The 14,506-nt window shown below is 36.4% G+C and overlaps 1 protein-coding gene across 1 annotated transcript; it reads left to right on the forward strand.

The window, feature by feature from the left end:
• The first annotated feature begins 9,207 nt into the window (after nucleotides 1–9,207).
• On the forward strand, nucleotides 9,208–13,057 carry six2a (SIX homeobox 2a). The gene is made up of 2 exons (XM_079843220.1): nucleotides 9,208–10,462; nucleotides 11,685–13,057. The coding sequence occupies exons 1-2, from the start codon at nucleotides 9,903–9,905 to the stop codon at nucleotides 11,989–11,991; spliced, it is 867 nt and encodes a 288-aa protein (XP_079699346.1). The 5' UTR covers nucleotides 9,208–9,902; the 3' UTR covers nucleotides 11,992–13,057.
• The last annotated feature ends 1,449 nt before the right edge of the window (nucleotides 13,058–14,506 follow it).

The following is a 14,506-nucleotide window of genomic DNA, read 5'->3' on the forward strand; positions in this document are numbered from 1 at the left end:
TTCTAGTTTTCGAAAAGTGATTCTTGTCAAGGGTTACGATGAAGACATGTGTTCTATAGGCATGTTGACGCTGAACCCCTTTGACCCTCTAAAAGACACAAGAATGTACTAACGCTCAATAATTTCACCTTTGTGTTTTACTGCAGTGGTGGGAGAGGAACATCCAGCTTTATTGGCCATTAGAGGCCCTAAAATTTAGCCAGTACCAGTCACTTCCCTCTTTGAATATTAAAGTTCTTCTCAGAACCTAATCAGGAAGCAGTGGACATCCATTTCATATATTCGTATCATATTAAAGGTCAACCTCATCACGACTGTGAGGTTATCGCAACATATACAGACATGTCGATACCAGTATTGGTTATAGCTTGTAATCTGCCGACTCAACAGTTCTGTGAGGTGTTGCTTACTACAGGCACTGAAATCAAAGCCATAGTGTCTCTAGAGGTCAATATTGATGTTTAGTATATAGTATCCACACAAATGTGAAAGCCACATTAAAGGGATAGATCACACAAAAATGAAAATTCTGTCATTTAATCATCCTCATGTTGTTCAATGCATCTTTGGAAAATAAAATAAGATATTTTAAAGGGATATTACCCCATGAATTACTCACCCTCAAGCCATCCTAGGTGTATATGACTTTCTTCTTTCAGACGAATACAAAATACAATTGGAGTTATATTAAAAAATGTCCTTGCTAATCCAAGCTTTACAATGGCAGTTTCTGTTTTGAAGTCCATAAAAGTGCATCTATCCATCATAAATGCACTCCACCATATTTAAAACTTTACAAACCGCTAACTGTCGTAGACAGTCACGAGAGACTGGTGTTCCAGCGCATGCAAAGGACGCAGGTGTAGCGTAAGTTCCGGTGACGAACTTGGCAGTGCAGAGGATGGGCAAAACAAAACTTGGTTCTCGTGAGAACTAGCATATTCTCACCGGAGCATCATATGCTGGAACGCCAGTCTCTCGTGAACGCACGTACGGCTGGAGCCTTGTGGAGTACATTTATGATGGATAGATGCACGACGTTTATGGACTTCAAAACAGAAACAGCCATTCACTGCTATTATAAAGCTTGGATTAGTCAGGACATTTTTTTATATAACTCCGATTTTATTCATCTGAAAGAAAAAAGCCATATACACCTAGGATGGCTTGAGGGTTAGTAAATCATGGGCTAATTTTCATATTTGGGTGAACTAACCCTTTAAGGAACATTTTAACTGTTTTTGTTCAAATGGGGTCTAAAACAACATTGGACCCCATTGACTTTCATTGTATGGAAAAATGCTATGTTCTGCTGAAAAAAAGAAAATTATACATATGCGGAACGACATAAGGGTGAGTAAAGGATGACCGAATCTTCATTTTTGGGTGAACTATCCCTTTAACCTATAGGCCTCTGAACTCTGCTGTAACATCTCCTCCAGTGCAGACCAAACATTCCCCCTCCAGTCCTTCACAGGACGCCAGGAAGCCTCTGAACAGCTGCTTAGACACTTGTCTGGACTGAGTTACTGCAAGGTGCCTTTCTTTCTGCTTTTATTGATAATATTACTGTAGTTGATGTAAATATGGCTTTGGCTTCGTGTCTCTATATCAGCGTGGGCCATGACTGGCCGGCAGACCAAAATCATGACCCCCGTTCCCCTCTCCCTCAGGTGAGACTCAGGCAGGGGTCTGCAGGAAGCCATAAGCATGCTGGGCAACAATAAATATCCAAATGCTCTCCTTTCATTTTTTTATATGCTTGTAGTTGATTCTCGGTCATAGCTTCATACAGGAACATAAATAACTCCACAGGCTTTATCTTAAAGGGATAGTAGTTCACCCAAAAATGAAAATCTCGACATCATTTACATAATTTAAAGGGATAGTAGTTCACCCAAAAATGAAAATCTCAACATCATTTACATAATTTAAAGGGATAGTAGTTCACCCAAAAATGAAAATTCTGTCATCACTTACTCGCCATCAAGTTGTTCCAAACTTCTTTCTTCTGCTGAACATTAAAGAAGATATTTTCTTAATGGGACCCCATTGACTTCCATAGTATTTTTTTTTTTTAATCCATACTAGCAACTGTTTGGTAACCGTGAGTAAATGATGACAGAATGTTCTGGGAATTATCCCTTTAATTAATAATTTAGGAATGTTTCACACAGTTAGGATTTATGGGTAATAAATAATATAAATATTTTATATATATTAAATGTATAATTTTACTTGAGATAAATTGTACAGGTATTATTAAATCATACTTGAAATTAATTTAGAATGTCATATTCAAATTAGACATTAGTTGCTCTTTTTCCACAACAGTCTGTCTTTTCTCAAACACCTCTCTTTTGTGGAGATCACAACATTTTTACATTTATGTTAAATAAATTACTCAAATGAATTCTAATGGAGTAATTAAAGAATATATATGTGTAAGGCCAGCTGTTCACTCAGACACTTCTTTCTTACTGTGCACCATCTTACAACCATCAAGTCTTTTATCTGCCCTGACCTGTGGGTGTAAAGTCCTCTTTAATGCGTGACTGCTGAGGACACTTGTCTGAACGTCTGCTCCAGCTGCTACATACACACTCATGAATTATGATGGCCAAGTTGTTGCTGTCCTGCACAGTATCTGTGCTATGTGCTTAGTAATGCATGACTGAATTTGTTACGTTGTTACTTTCAGACATGGTGTATATAAATATAAATGGTTTTCTTTTAGCAGAACAATGTAGCTGTGTCGTCTTTATGACATGTTTGAATTGGTTGAATCAAGTTGCCATCTGATAGAAAACAAAAATGGAGGAAAACAAGCTTTTTATGAAATCTGTCACCAACGTTTGACAATGTTTTGACACCATCGTTGTGTAGTCTGAAATGTACATTTCTTCTAAATTGGATTTCAAATACAAAACACAATAAAAATAAACATTTGCCAGGTTGTGATTTGCAAAATAACTAACAACGAGGGCAGTAGTTTCATGGTCTGTGTACCAACCACTAACAAATGTCTTAATTTTGCACTATTATATTATCACATTAACAATATAAACCATCCAACAAGACATTGTATCTATCGTGTACCAGTTTTGCTTTTTTTATGGAGATTAAAAAAAACTAAGGCTTGCAAAGGTATTTGGTTTATGTCTATAAATACAGTGAAATACAGTCCTTATATTTTACATTTTCAGATTAAACACAATTCAAATTTTAAATGGAAAAAAAAATCTGATAAAACTTTCGCACAAGAAAATATTTTTTTAAAGTTGTGATTATATCTATGATTACAGGCAACGTTCCAGTTAGGTCTAGTTTGGGGAAAATGATAACTGTAAGTGACTGAAACATTATGGATGGATCCTTTGGAATTGGACACATGTAGTCATCGATCAGCGCTGTGTATTTGAGTGTGCGCATGAGTCTGTGGGTGGCCTAGACTGATGGTAGTATTGCAATTTGTATTCAATTGACAGTAATTCCACCGTCCCTAAGAAGACCCTCCCCTAGAACATCCACACACAAACACACACAATGTTTCCATGACTTATGGGGATTTTCCATAGACATAATAGTTTTTATACTGTACAAACTGTATATTCTTTCCCCTAAACACAAACCTCACAGAGAACAGTCTGCATTTTTACATTTTCAAAAAACATGTTTTCCTCATGGGGACCAAAGAAAATTTCCCATAGGGTCCCCATAACGTAGGGTTTACCAGGATCACGCACACACCTGCTTCCAAAAGACATATATACTTGTGAAAACAACACATTATTCATATTATTATAAGCAAATACAAACACTGAAGGAGGCCTATATCTTATATTTAGACAGGCTGCATGTATCCATTTTTTTTAAATATATATTTAATAGGAGTAAATTAGTAGGTGTGTTGTACTTAATTGTTGAGGAACATGCAAACATGCTGTTGCATATGATGTTATGGTGTGTATAAAAAATATTATCAGACATTTTTCATTATATAAGATTGGGTTGCATTTCATGTACCCAGTCATACATGCAATGGAATCAGAGATATTTAATTAATTTAACTAAGACACTGCTCTTTTCTGACACTTTACTTTAACATTGGCAAACACAGAGTATTTCAATAGTTTATTTAGTTCTATATTCAGAAAAGGAGGTGGCTTTAATAAGCAAATTATATTATATTTCATTTTTAAACTCTAAATTATCTTCCGAGAGATAATCAGTGTTTTCTTGCTGACATCATGGGGAAAAAAAACTCACGTTAAGAGAGTTTAAAGGAAAGGTTTTTTGGCTCATCATTAAAGTCTTATATGCTTTATTGCCTCAGAGAGCTTTATTGTGCTCTTGTCTCTCTTATATTTTAATTGATATGTATTATCTTAAGTAACAACCAGGTATTGGTAAGTGATAAAAGATGCACATAGGTTAAAGTAATGCCTTAACTCACAAGAAGTGCATGAAATACTCGCATATCCTGTTTTTCACCTATTTTGTCTACAAGTGCAAAACAGCAGCCATCAGATCTTTCTTGCTTTCAGTGACCTTGGTGTTGACAGAAACTAATGCTGACCTGGAGAAGTGTGAAACGAGGGAAAACTCAGAGGCAAGTAATATGAACATATGTTCATACTCTTCAAAAGCAGCTATATTCTAACTCCTTCTAAAAAAAGATCTCTGGAAAAAGCCTCCTCTCAACATCAACCAGCAGCCACATTTATAACGTCCAGTCCTGTCAAAACTCGGTTTAATACATCACACTGATCGCACTATTAGCTCACCATTTTATTCAGTATATTTTCCAGCCATTTGTTTTATCACATTTTCCACTTTAAAGACAAAGAAGTATGTATAAGTTAAAAATAACTTTAAATTAAATTCTAGATATGAACATGCATTTAAATGGTGTGTATGCTGAATCTGATCATATTATTTTCTTTCTACTATTGTAAGGTAGTAGTAAAATACAAATAGCATCAGTCACATTGTAAATGTTCAATCATAGATAAAGATTAAGATTTTACAGGCATTTCCTTAACCTGATGGTCTGTGTTAAATCGCAGTCATGTACCAAGAGCCAACAATATGTAAACGTTTGTACACACATCTAACCGAAATGCAAACAATTGATATACAATCTTTACAATATGTGATTTTATATTAACTTCTACAAATACAGCAGTTTTTATCCTAAACAGACAAAAGACTTTATTATAGTTACAGAAATTGATATATGATTGATTTTAAAATGCCATGTCTGGGTAATTTCATCAAGCACAAGCCATAATTGAATACGATGTATTTGGAAAAATATCTAACATTAGAAAACATGCTTTTTTATATGTAAATTCAGTCATGTAATCCATGGTAAATCATAGAATGTATATGCACAACTTTCTGATTATGTTTTATAGTAATCACAGTAATGTTACAGTAATCATAGCGATGGTCCTTAGGGACCTAAAACTATCATACTTCATACCACAACATTAATTAAAAAAAAGCTTCAGAAAATATTTATTTTTGCACACTCATGACCCAAGCAGTGAGATTCCTTATATACTTGTCTAATAATTTTCTATAATTCATCTTTATAAAACTATAAATGACAAATTATAGACTAAATTGTCATATTTAATTTTCGATTCTACCTTAAATGCATATAGTACCTATACTATATCGAGATAAATGTCAGCATTGAATTTACCTGGTTTGACTTTTTTGACTGGTTTTTGTTGTTTCATCTAAAGATTAACCGCTTTGCCATTTATTTCACTTGCATGCTCCAATAATTATAATTTACATTCAGAGGATTTTAATTGAATTATTAAAAACTGTTATGCATCTATTTTCTCGGCTACCGTGCTCATTATTGCTTTCATGCATCGTTACTGATATGTTCTTAACGAATTAACTTTGATATTATTTTGAGCTAATCTTTCATTTTGTATCTCTGCATTCTTGAGTTGAGCATACTGGCGTTTCAAACTAAGAGACAACCAATGCCACCGTTCAGAAGACGCCACATGTCACGCGCGACAGTCTCCTGGGAAAACACAGCCAGTCGGGCAAGTCACAATAAGTTGTACATCAACAAACAGACACATTTCTAATAGTTCCAGAGACAAAGACAAAAGCTGGTCAAGTGTAGGCTTCGGGAACAGTCAGAAAGGGTCAGAGGTGTTGCATACATCACCAATAAGCCGCCACATTTGAAGAAACGCACTTGTTGCTTGAATCATCGTTCTTTATAAAGGGTATCATCGGCTTACAATACACAAGTATCGCATACATTTCGTTGCCGAATCAAATGTAGCCTACATTAATTGTGAGTTTTAATATGTTTAAGAGGTGTAACATTTATGTTTCGGGCTATGTCTCAAACTTAGATATAAAATACCAATATTTATCTACTTTTGAAATCTAGTAGCCTATTTATCAACAAACTCTAAAAATGAATGGAAAGTAAACTGCTACTGATATAGTTACGCAAAAGTTTTTTGTGCATTAATGCATCGTGGTCATCAAATGCAAGTTCAAAATAATTATGTTCCATACAACCTAACATTTTAAGCATTATAATTTAAAAGGGTAAACATAGAAAACATATATTTTTTACAAACAGCCAAAAGGCTCAGATATATAAAACAAATAGCCTACATACAATTCTGAAAACAGACAACAGATATGCACGTGTTTTAATCATTTTCACTATATTGTGTCAAATAGGCCTATACATTCTCCTGTTTTGATTAGAAGTACTACATTGGAAAGTGTTACAGGGCTTCCTGTATCATGATTGATAGCATTATGCACACTTATATCGACTAGGTGTTGTTATTATTATTATTATTGTATTATTAAATGCACCTTAGTTATCTATTCGCGCTGAAACGTTAATAGATTTCAATATTTAATTACGATGGGTGTCTTGTTTTTCTTCCACTGAACCGCACATTGACACCACACGTCTGGGTTTAATTCTTTCTATTCCCGCTTAACATGACATATCTGAAAGAATGTAACTCATCAGGTCTTGTGGTGCAAGCCACGGAGCAGCCGCGCACTGCCGCCACCCTGCGCTTTCCAGAGAGGAAAAAACATCTTGCAATAATCAGTCCAATTAGTGGAGGTCGCGGCTGCGCGCTCTCCGGTTAGCTGTGGGAGGTTGTCAAAACAGGGGGCGGCTATTAGACGAAACGCGATCCCCATTCATCAGCATTGTAATAATCACCATGCAGACGAGCAGCGCAGGTCCTTCGAAGTTCTGATCAAAATGATCCGTGGAAACAAGCCGTTTACAAACAGTGTCAAGGCGAGACGAGTACCTTGATTTTGGCCTGTCACTGACATGCCCCCCCCCCCCCCCCCCCCCACACACACACACACACACACACACAGAGAGAAAGCATCCAAAGTCCGTTCAATGTGTGTGTCCATTGGTTCACTGTACTCTTATAGTTTCGTCACATGTCACAAATGTCCTGTGACATAAGTCCTCTTGTGTTTTATATATTATTATCTTATGTAAATCAGCATCAATTTGGCGCAATAGCCCTACATTCATGCATCAACAATCATGCAAATCAGATATATGATATAGTTTCAGTGTCCAGGGAATGATCCACATATAATATCAAGTATGGAGATCAAACACATGAAATGTTTACTCGCAGCAAAGTGCAACTTAGGCGCCATACATTAATATCAATTTCCAAGTGCAGTGGCTGTCTCTCCGAGGTTGGCATTAATAGCTTTGCTTTTATTGATTTATTTACTTATCACAAGATCGACAACAGTCATTTACACTGATTGCGTAAAATTCAATATGTACAGAATAATTTTAGCTGTAATCTTCTGAGGGTTGGATTGTTCTGTCGCTTTAGTTAATTTTATACCTAGCCTACTTATATTTTGTGTAATGATAATAATAATAATAATTGTTGTTGTAAAAAAAAAGGTAAACTATTGAATTAAGTAGATGTTAGATTTCTTGATTCATTTCTTGATTTCTCGAGTCAGAAATTTACTTGTCTTATTATTTCATCATTTATTCGTCAGAACTTGCATCGAACGTACAGTAGAACGTATTACGCAAAATTACTAGTTAAAAGGGTGAATGGGAATGTTAGCATTGTAATCTTTCCACGATATTAACCCCCAGAGAATGTTACATGCTTTGACGTGTTGTGAATAATATGCTATGCAAGCTCTGAAGTCTTTTTCACTAACAAGCCACATCACAGGCCTTCACTGCACCAGTGCATCACGGATAAAAACTGCAAAGACGCTAGATCTTACACTAAGCAATCTCTCTTCCTTATAACATGTCTCAACGGTGTCAGCTTTTTATTTCATGTAATATGTGATTTTGCTAAACTTTCTTGTGGGCTCAAGTGTCACTGAGTTGAAATCAGAGTGTTCGTGATGAAAGCAGAACTTTGTTTCTATGCCACGGTACACGGTGAGTTAAAGTTCAGTCTACAGACAGTGACTGATGATATGCCAATAATGGTGTGCGTAACAGGCATCATTAAAAGATGCGCCTCTCGGAGCTGTACTTTCGCTGGGTATGTTTTAAGAAAAACAATGGTATATATAGCCTTGGTTCATAATACATATAAATATAATATACATGAACATCTTCGATTAACTTCAGTAAACAGCATTTTCAATGAATCTGAGTTGTCTTACCGGCACAAACGTCCCTCGCAGTGTTTCTTATCCCTTTGATACCCAGTCGTTGTTCATTCTAACGTGTATCCTTGAAACCCGCTCTATTCTTAAAACGCCCTCCAACCATGTTCCACTCTAGTCCATAATGCCTGGCATCCACGCGTGTGCACATGCATGGAGAAACATACCCCCTTGTTTATCCTCGACAACTGCTAAATAATGCATAACAGAGGACAAGTGGTCCGATTAAATAGCTACTGAATTGAACAGAAGGAAAATGGGCTGGATAAATGTAGGCCGAACGTGCTTGCAAAAACACGATTGTGTCATATTGTGATTTTTCTTTGATTACATTTGATAGCAGTAATAATAATGTACTGCAAAATAATTCGATAAACATTGTGTATGGTTTCGGAGAGTTCCCCAAACGTTGAAAAAGTGTTTGTGTGATCGACAAGTTACAAAGTGAAAGGTTTGCATAGGCAGGGTGGGTTGTCTGCTTATGGTCTCTCACTTATGGGCTCCGGGTCTTTGGTTTGGAGAGCGTCTGGAGCGCAATCCTGCTCTGGCGCTCTCATCTCGACTGCTGCTACCTCACTACCCCACAGACCAGCGCTCTTTGGTTGCTAGAAGTGTCTGTCAAACCTCGTGTAAAAAATGTAATATACAGGCAAAGTCGAGGCTATATTTCGATGTCGGTGGGCGGGCTCTAAATGAAGGGAATAATCAGTCAGCCAGCCCAAGGAGCCACCTCAAAGCATATCAGGTTACTTTGAATGACAGCGTAACCATGGCAAATCATTTGACTAAAACTATTGTCTTATCCTCATCATCCCCGGGTCAGATAACCAACCAATCACAGTTCACATAATCGCTTTTCTTGCCAGCTTAGAATAATATTATTAAAACAAGAGAGCGAGGTCCTTCTTCGGGAGTGCGTTATGCTGAAACGACATAGAAGAGGTGGCGAGAGACTCGCGCAGGAGGAACAACTTTCTCTCGTGTGCTTTAGAATGGATATACGGTGTATTATGCTTGCTTGAACGGATCTAAAGTTTTGTGCCTGTCTTCACAAGGAGTGGGATTTGATTTCGTCTACTTGAGAAGTCGCCCTAAATTTTTGCCTCCCAGGGGTTCACTTTAAATCTGTTGAAGAACTCTCGCTGTCATCGGTAAAATAGACACAAGTACAAAAAGTGGACGTTTATTCGTGACAAACCATGTCTATGCTTCCAACATTCGGCTTTACGCAAGAGCAAGTGGCGTGCGTCTGCGAGGTCCTTCAGCAGGGTGGAAACATTGAACGTCTCGGGCGCTTTTTGTGGTCTCTGCCGGCTTGCGAACATCTCCACAAGAACGAGAGTGTGCTCAAAGCAAAAGCTGTGGTCGCTTTTCATAGGGGAAATTTCAGAGAGCTTTATAAGATTCTCGAGAGCCACCAGTTCTCTCCACACAACCACCCGAAGTTGCAGCAGTTGTGGCTCAAAGCGCATTATATCGAGGCTGAGAAGCTCCGGGGCCGCCCTCTTGGGGCTGTTGGGAAATATCGCGTCCGAAGAAAGTTTCCGCTACCCCGCTCCATTTGGGACGGCGAGGAGACAAGTTACTGCTTTAAAGAAAAGAGCAGGAGCGTGCTGCGGGAATGGTACACCCATAACCCATACCCTTCCCCGCGGGAGAAGAGGGAACTAGCAGAGGCAACGGGGCTAACAACTACACAAGTCAGTAACTGGTTTAAAAACAGACGTCAACGCGACCGAGCAGCGGAGGCTAAAGAAAGGTACGGGTCTATAGTCTGTAGCCAAATAACTGTTTATTATTAGTAGCCCTATGTGTTTAAACGTAATTAGAAATCATTATTTTCATGGAATGCAGTCATGCCGTGAAATTAAGCCAGCGGCGAGTTGCATATAAGAAACTTGCATAAAATAAATTCCCGTAGATAGATGGAAAGTCACTACAAATGTCATCCGTTCTCTAGTTCTGCTAATGTTAGGCTACTTTATATAAAGTTATTTATTAAAATCCTACCATTTTAACAACAGGCCTACTTTTCTTAAACGACATATTTTATATCCTTTTCTAAAAAAAGACAAACAAGCGTAGCGTGTGTATTATGGTGCAATCTAACTTTAGGAGAAATGGTCCAATGTTAATTAATGGGAATGTTTTTCGAATTGTAAGAGTTATCTGTACGTATTCTTGTTTAGAATGTGTGCAGTTGCATAGCCTACTCTTTCTAAACGGGTGTCTTGTTTCACCCGCAGGCGAGGTAGTCAAGTTGAAGCCACAGTGTAAACCATTAAAATATCCACAATATCTCGTACGTTTCCCGATACTTTCTCCTTAATTAATATTTTATGAAAGAACCTTTACTTGACATGTTGTGATTTGAGAATTTAGATAAATCAGTAGCTGACACTGTTCGTAGCCTAGACGATATTAATAAATGATTAGGGCCTGTAAATCACGTTTTCCTGCATTAGCTCGCTAATATGCTTGAACGTTTTGATTGTAAATTATTAAATCGACACGAATTTGAATAAATTATTGACACAGACACACACAAATGTAAACAAACCGTTTATGCCCTAATTTTGTATGTCAATGAGTATATTCTGTATTTTATAGCCTAATTCATGAGCACATACTTTTTTTAAATGTTCCTATTATTTAATTAATTTATTTTTAATGTTAGTAAGCTTTTCCTAACAAAGTATTTCTAATAAAATATTTTCAACTAATAAATAGGCTAAATAAATATTTTGTCTTAAACATATAGCCTGATATTAATTGTTGTTTTAGAACTATACCTATGAATTTAAGAATAATTATGACACATTATTATTATAAGAAGATGTGTTTGAAGATTTGTTTTAGTTAGTTAATTAGTTGCTCCTGCAATGTCATAGACATAAATGTGAATTATAGCCTATAGTTTTGAATAATAAAGTTGTCGGAGGTATAGATCTAACCCTAACTCTACATTTTCATTTTTACAGAGAGAATACTGAGAACTCGAACACAAACAGTCACAACCCATTGACGTCTTCCATGAATGGAAATAAGACTATTTTAGGAAGCTCGGACGACGACAAAACGCCGTCTGGTACCCCAGATCACACCTCGTCAAGCCCGGCCTTGCTCCTCACGTCAAACGCCGGACTTCAGTCCCTACACGGCCTCGCACCTCCACCTGGTCCCAGTGCCATCCCAGTGCCTAGTGCTGATTCCGTGCATCACCACCATTCATTACACGACACTATACTGAACCCTATGTCATCAAACTTGGTCGACCTTGGCTCTTAAACATGTGGACCCTTTCAAAAGGACGCTTGTATGTGAACGTTTAGCGTAAACATCTCCAGACACGTATAAAACAAAAACAAATGAGACAAGAAATGGACAAAGAGTTGTGGATGTTTGTCGGATGACCTACTTGCAAAGCTGATATGGAGGGCCTTGATAGAGGTATTTTTCTAGAATGTAATGCCACGATCTATTGTTAATAAACATGCTAAAAACGTCTTAATTGTTGATATCAACATTATTTGATATCGTTATTATTTTAGGTTGCAATTGACCCAGCCAGGAATCCTCAGTCGCATATTCCGTTTGTTTACATTTTTTTTTAAAGGCCATCGTTTCATTTTAATGGTATTTCATTTAATGCAATGCTTTAATACCAACACGGCATTTCAAACAACTATGGGGCATCTCTTCATTTTCATTTGTATTTTACTTTTGGAAAGCGACTGCATGTAACCTTTGGGATCAATAAAAAAAAAACTCCAAACTCATCATAGTTTCATTCATATTAACAATAAAATAAGATACATTTTACCGAGCAAAGAAAATGTTTGAATGGTTTTATTGTACATGCTGTGCAATGGTTTGTTGAGCAGGTGTCCAGATTTGATCGTGTTCGAGACACTGTTTACTATGACATGCATTTGGTCACGTGGTGGTACCGACAGTTAACTTCAAAATATTTTTACATTGTGATCTTGATTCAAGTTTAAAATTAAGTTTTTGGAAGTTATATTTTTTTGAGGTTATAGCAGTTAATGCAATGATGTTTTAAAAATATACCGCCAAATTTGGTTACCGAGTAGGCCTAGGCTATCAACATATACCCATTCCTTCTCAGCACATTGGGATGATTTTATTCCTATAGGCCACCGACTAAATTGTGAGATGTAGAGCCATTTTACTTGTTTTTTTGTTGTTGTTTTTTTACTTTATTGTGTATGTTCTTGCTTTTATTATTAATATTATTAACTCAGTGAAAGATTTAGGTTCATTCAGTTGTTTTGTGAATGTGATATCGTGAAATGGAAATTTCTCTTTATAGAAGTAAATGTGAATCCAAATTATCTTACAGTTTAACAGGTTGCGTATTTTTATACTTTCACAACTTTAAAATATTAAGCAAAAACTTGGATTCAGGAAACTTCTTTTATTAACAATGCCGTAACACGAACTGCTCAACATTCAGTAGGCTATGATATAATATCAATCATGATATTAACACTCTAACTAGTTCTTCGGGGGTCTATAAGCGCGCAATATATATAACCAAACAGTTGTAAGCAAATCTGTTCACACTCATCCAAAAAGGAGCTGATGCGATTCATAGGCTATCGCTTCACTATAGGGTTAGGGTGCAAGTCACTCTGGACAAAAGCGTCTAAATGCATAAACGTAAATGTTAGTCTTTTACTCTCATAAACGTACATGTTTACAGTATTTGATCTGGTACATAATTGCGTTAGTGTAAGCGGGATACACATTAGTTTTCAACAGTCAATTTATCTTCTATCTTACCATCTATTTCTTTCAAACAAGATATTTTGAGTAGCCCATACGAGACACCACGTTTGTTGCAGTATAGCATTTAAAAAAACAGAACAAGGTTTGTATCCCCAGAGAATAGCTATAGTTGCCTACAATATGCTAATGTTCACCATGTCCTTTTTTTTTAGAAATCAACAAGTGAATAACGCTGCATTTGTGTTGTATGCTTTAAGAGAGGCGGACAAGTCGTAAAAAATTCGGGCATAAGATGTAAAGAAAAGCTCTCTTGGTAGTGAGGCTAATACGCTATAAATGCAATCTTATACGATGAGTTAATGCTGGAAAGCTTGTTTATGAGGAGATGACGTTTAACAGTCTTGCAATTTTGCGTTAGTTGCATTCCATCACCAGTCTCCTTCATTCTACCTCTTTCTTTCTTTCTTTATTTCTTTCTTTCTTTCTTTGAGCTCTGTTTTCCACAGAGTTGCATTTTATTTTTGGCTTGTTCTGACAAAATATTCCGGTCTCGTGGAAAGCTATAAAAATGAAAACGCTTCTTGTTAGATAACACTATTTAAAATTGTTGGTGCATTCATACATTCATAAATCATATTCACATATCATATATACATATGTTGGCCTACATACTGGAGCTACTATAAAGGAATATACCTTTAAAGATGAAAGACTGAAAAACGACTTTCCTTCGTTTTTTAACATTTAAAATATATATATATTTTTTAGATTATTTATAAAACTTTTTTAACATTTAATTTACGCTAATTTTTTTAATAGCCTACTAAAATGTCATTGTTTAGAGTTTGACTCAAGACAGTAAATCAAGTAGAAATCGGTAGCTATAGAAAGACTAAAATTTTCGCTACCGACTAAAGATGTATTTGTTTATTATCATTGTTTATATAATTCGGCCAAAAATGTATATTTTGGGCTTGTTGCTAACCTGAATACCAGAACTGGATAGGCCTATTCATGACTCCCGTACTCCATAAATAAATGAATAGGCACG

The sequence above is a fragment of the Gobio gobio genome, assembly GCF_949357685.1.
Source record: "Gobio gobio genome assembly, chromosome: 18".
NCBI lineage: Eukaryota > Metazoa > Chordata > Actinopteri > Cypriniformes > Gobionidae > Gobio > Gobio gobio.

Bases quoted from the DNA above. Each gene is read 5' to 3' on its own strand.
- six2a (XM_079843220.1), top strand. From the start codon at position 9,903: ATGTCTATGCTTCCAACATTCGGCTTTACGCAAGAGCAAGTGGCGTGC. The intron at 10,463-11,684 runs GTACGGGTCTAT...TCATTTTTACAG, and splicing joins GCAGCGGAGGCTAAAGAAAG to AGAGAATACTGAGAACTCGA.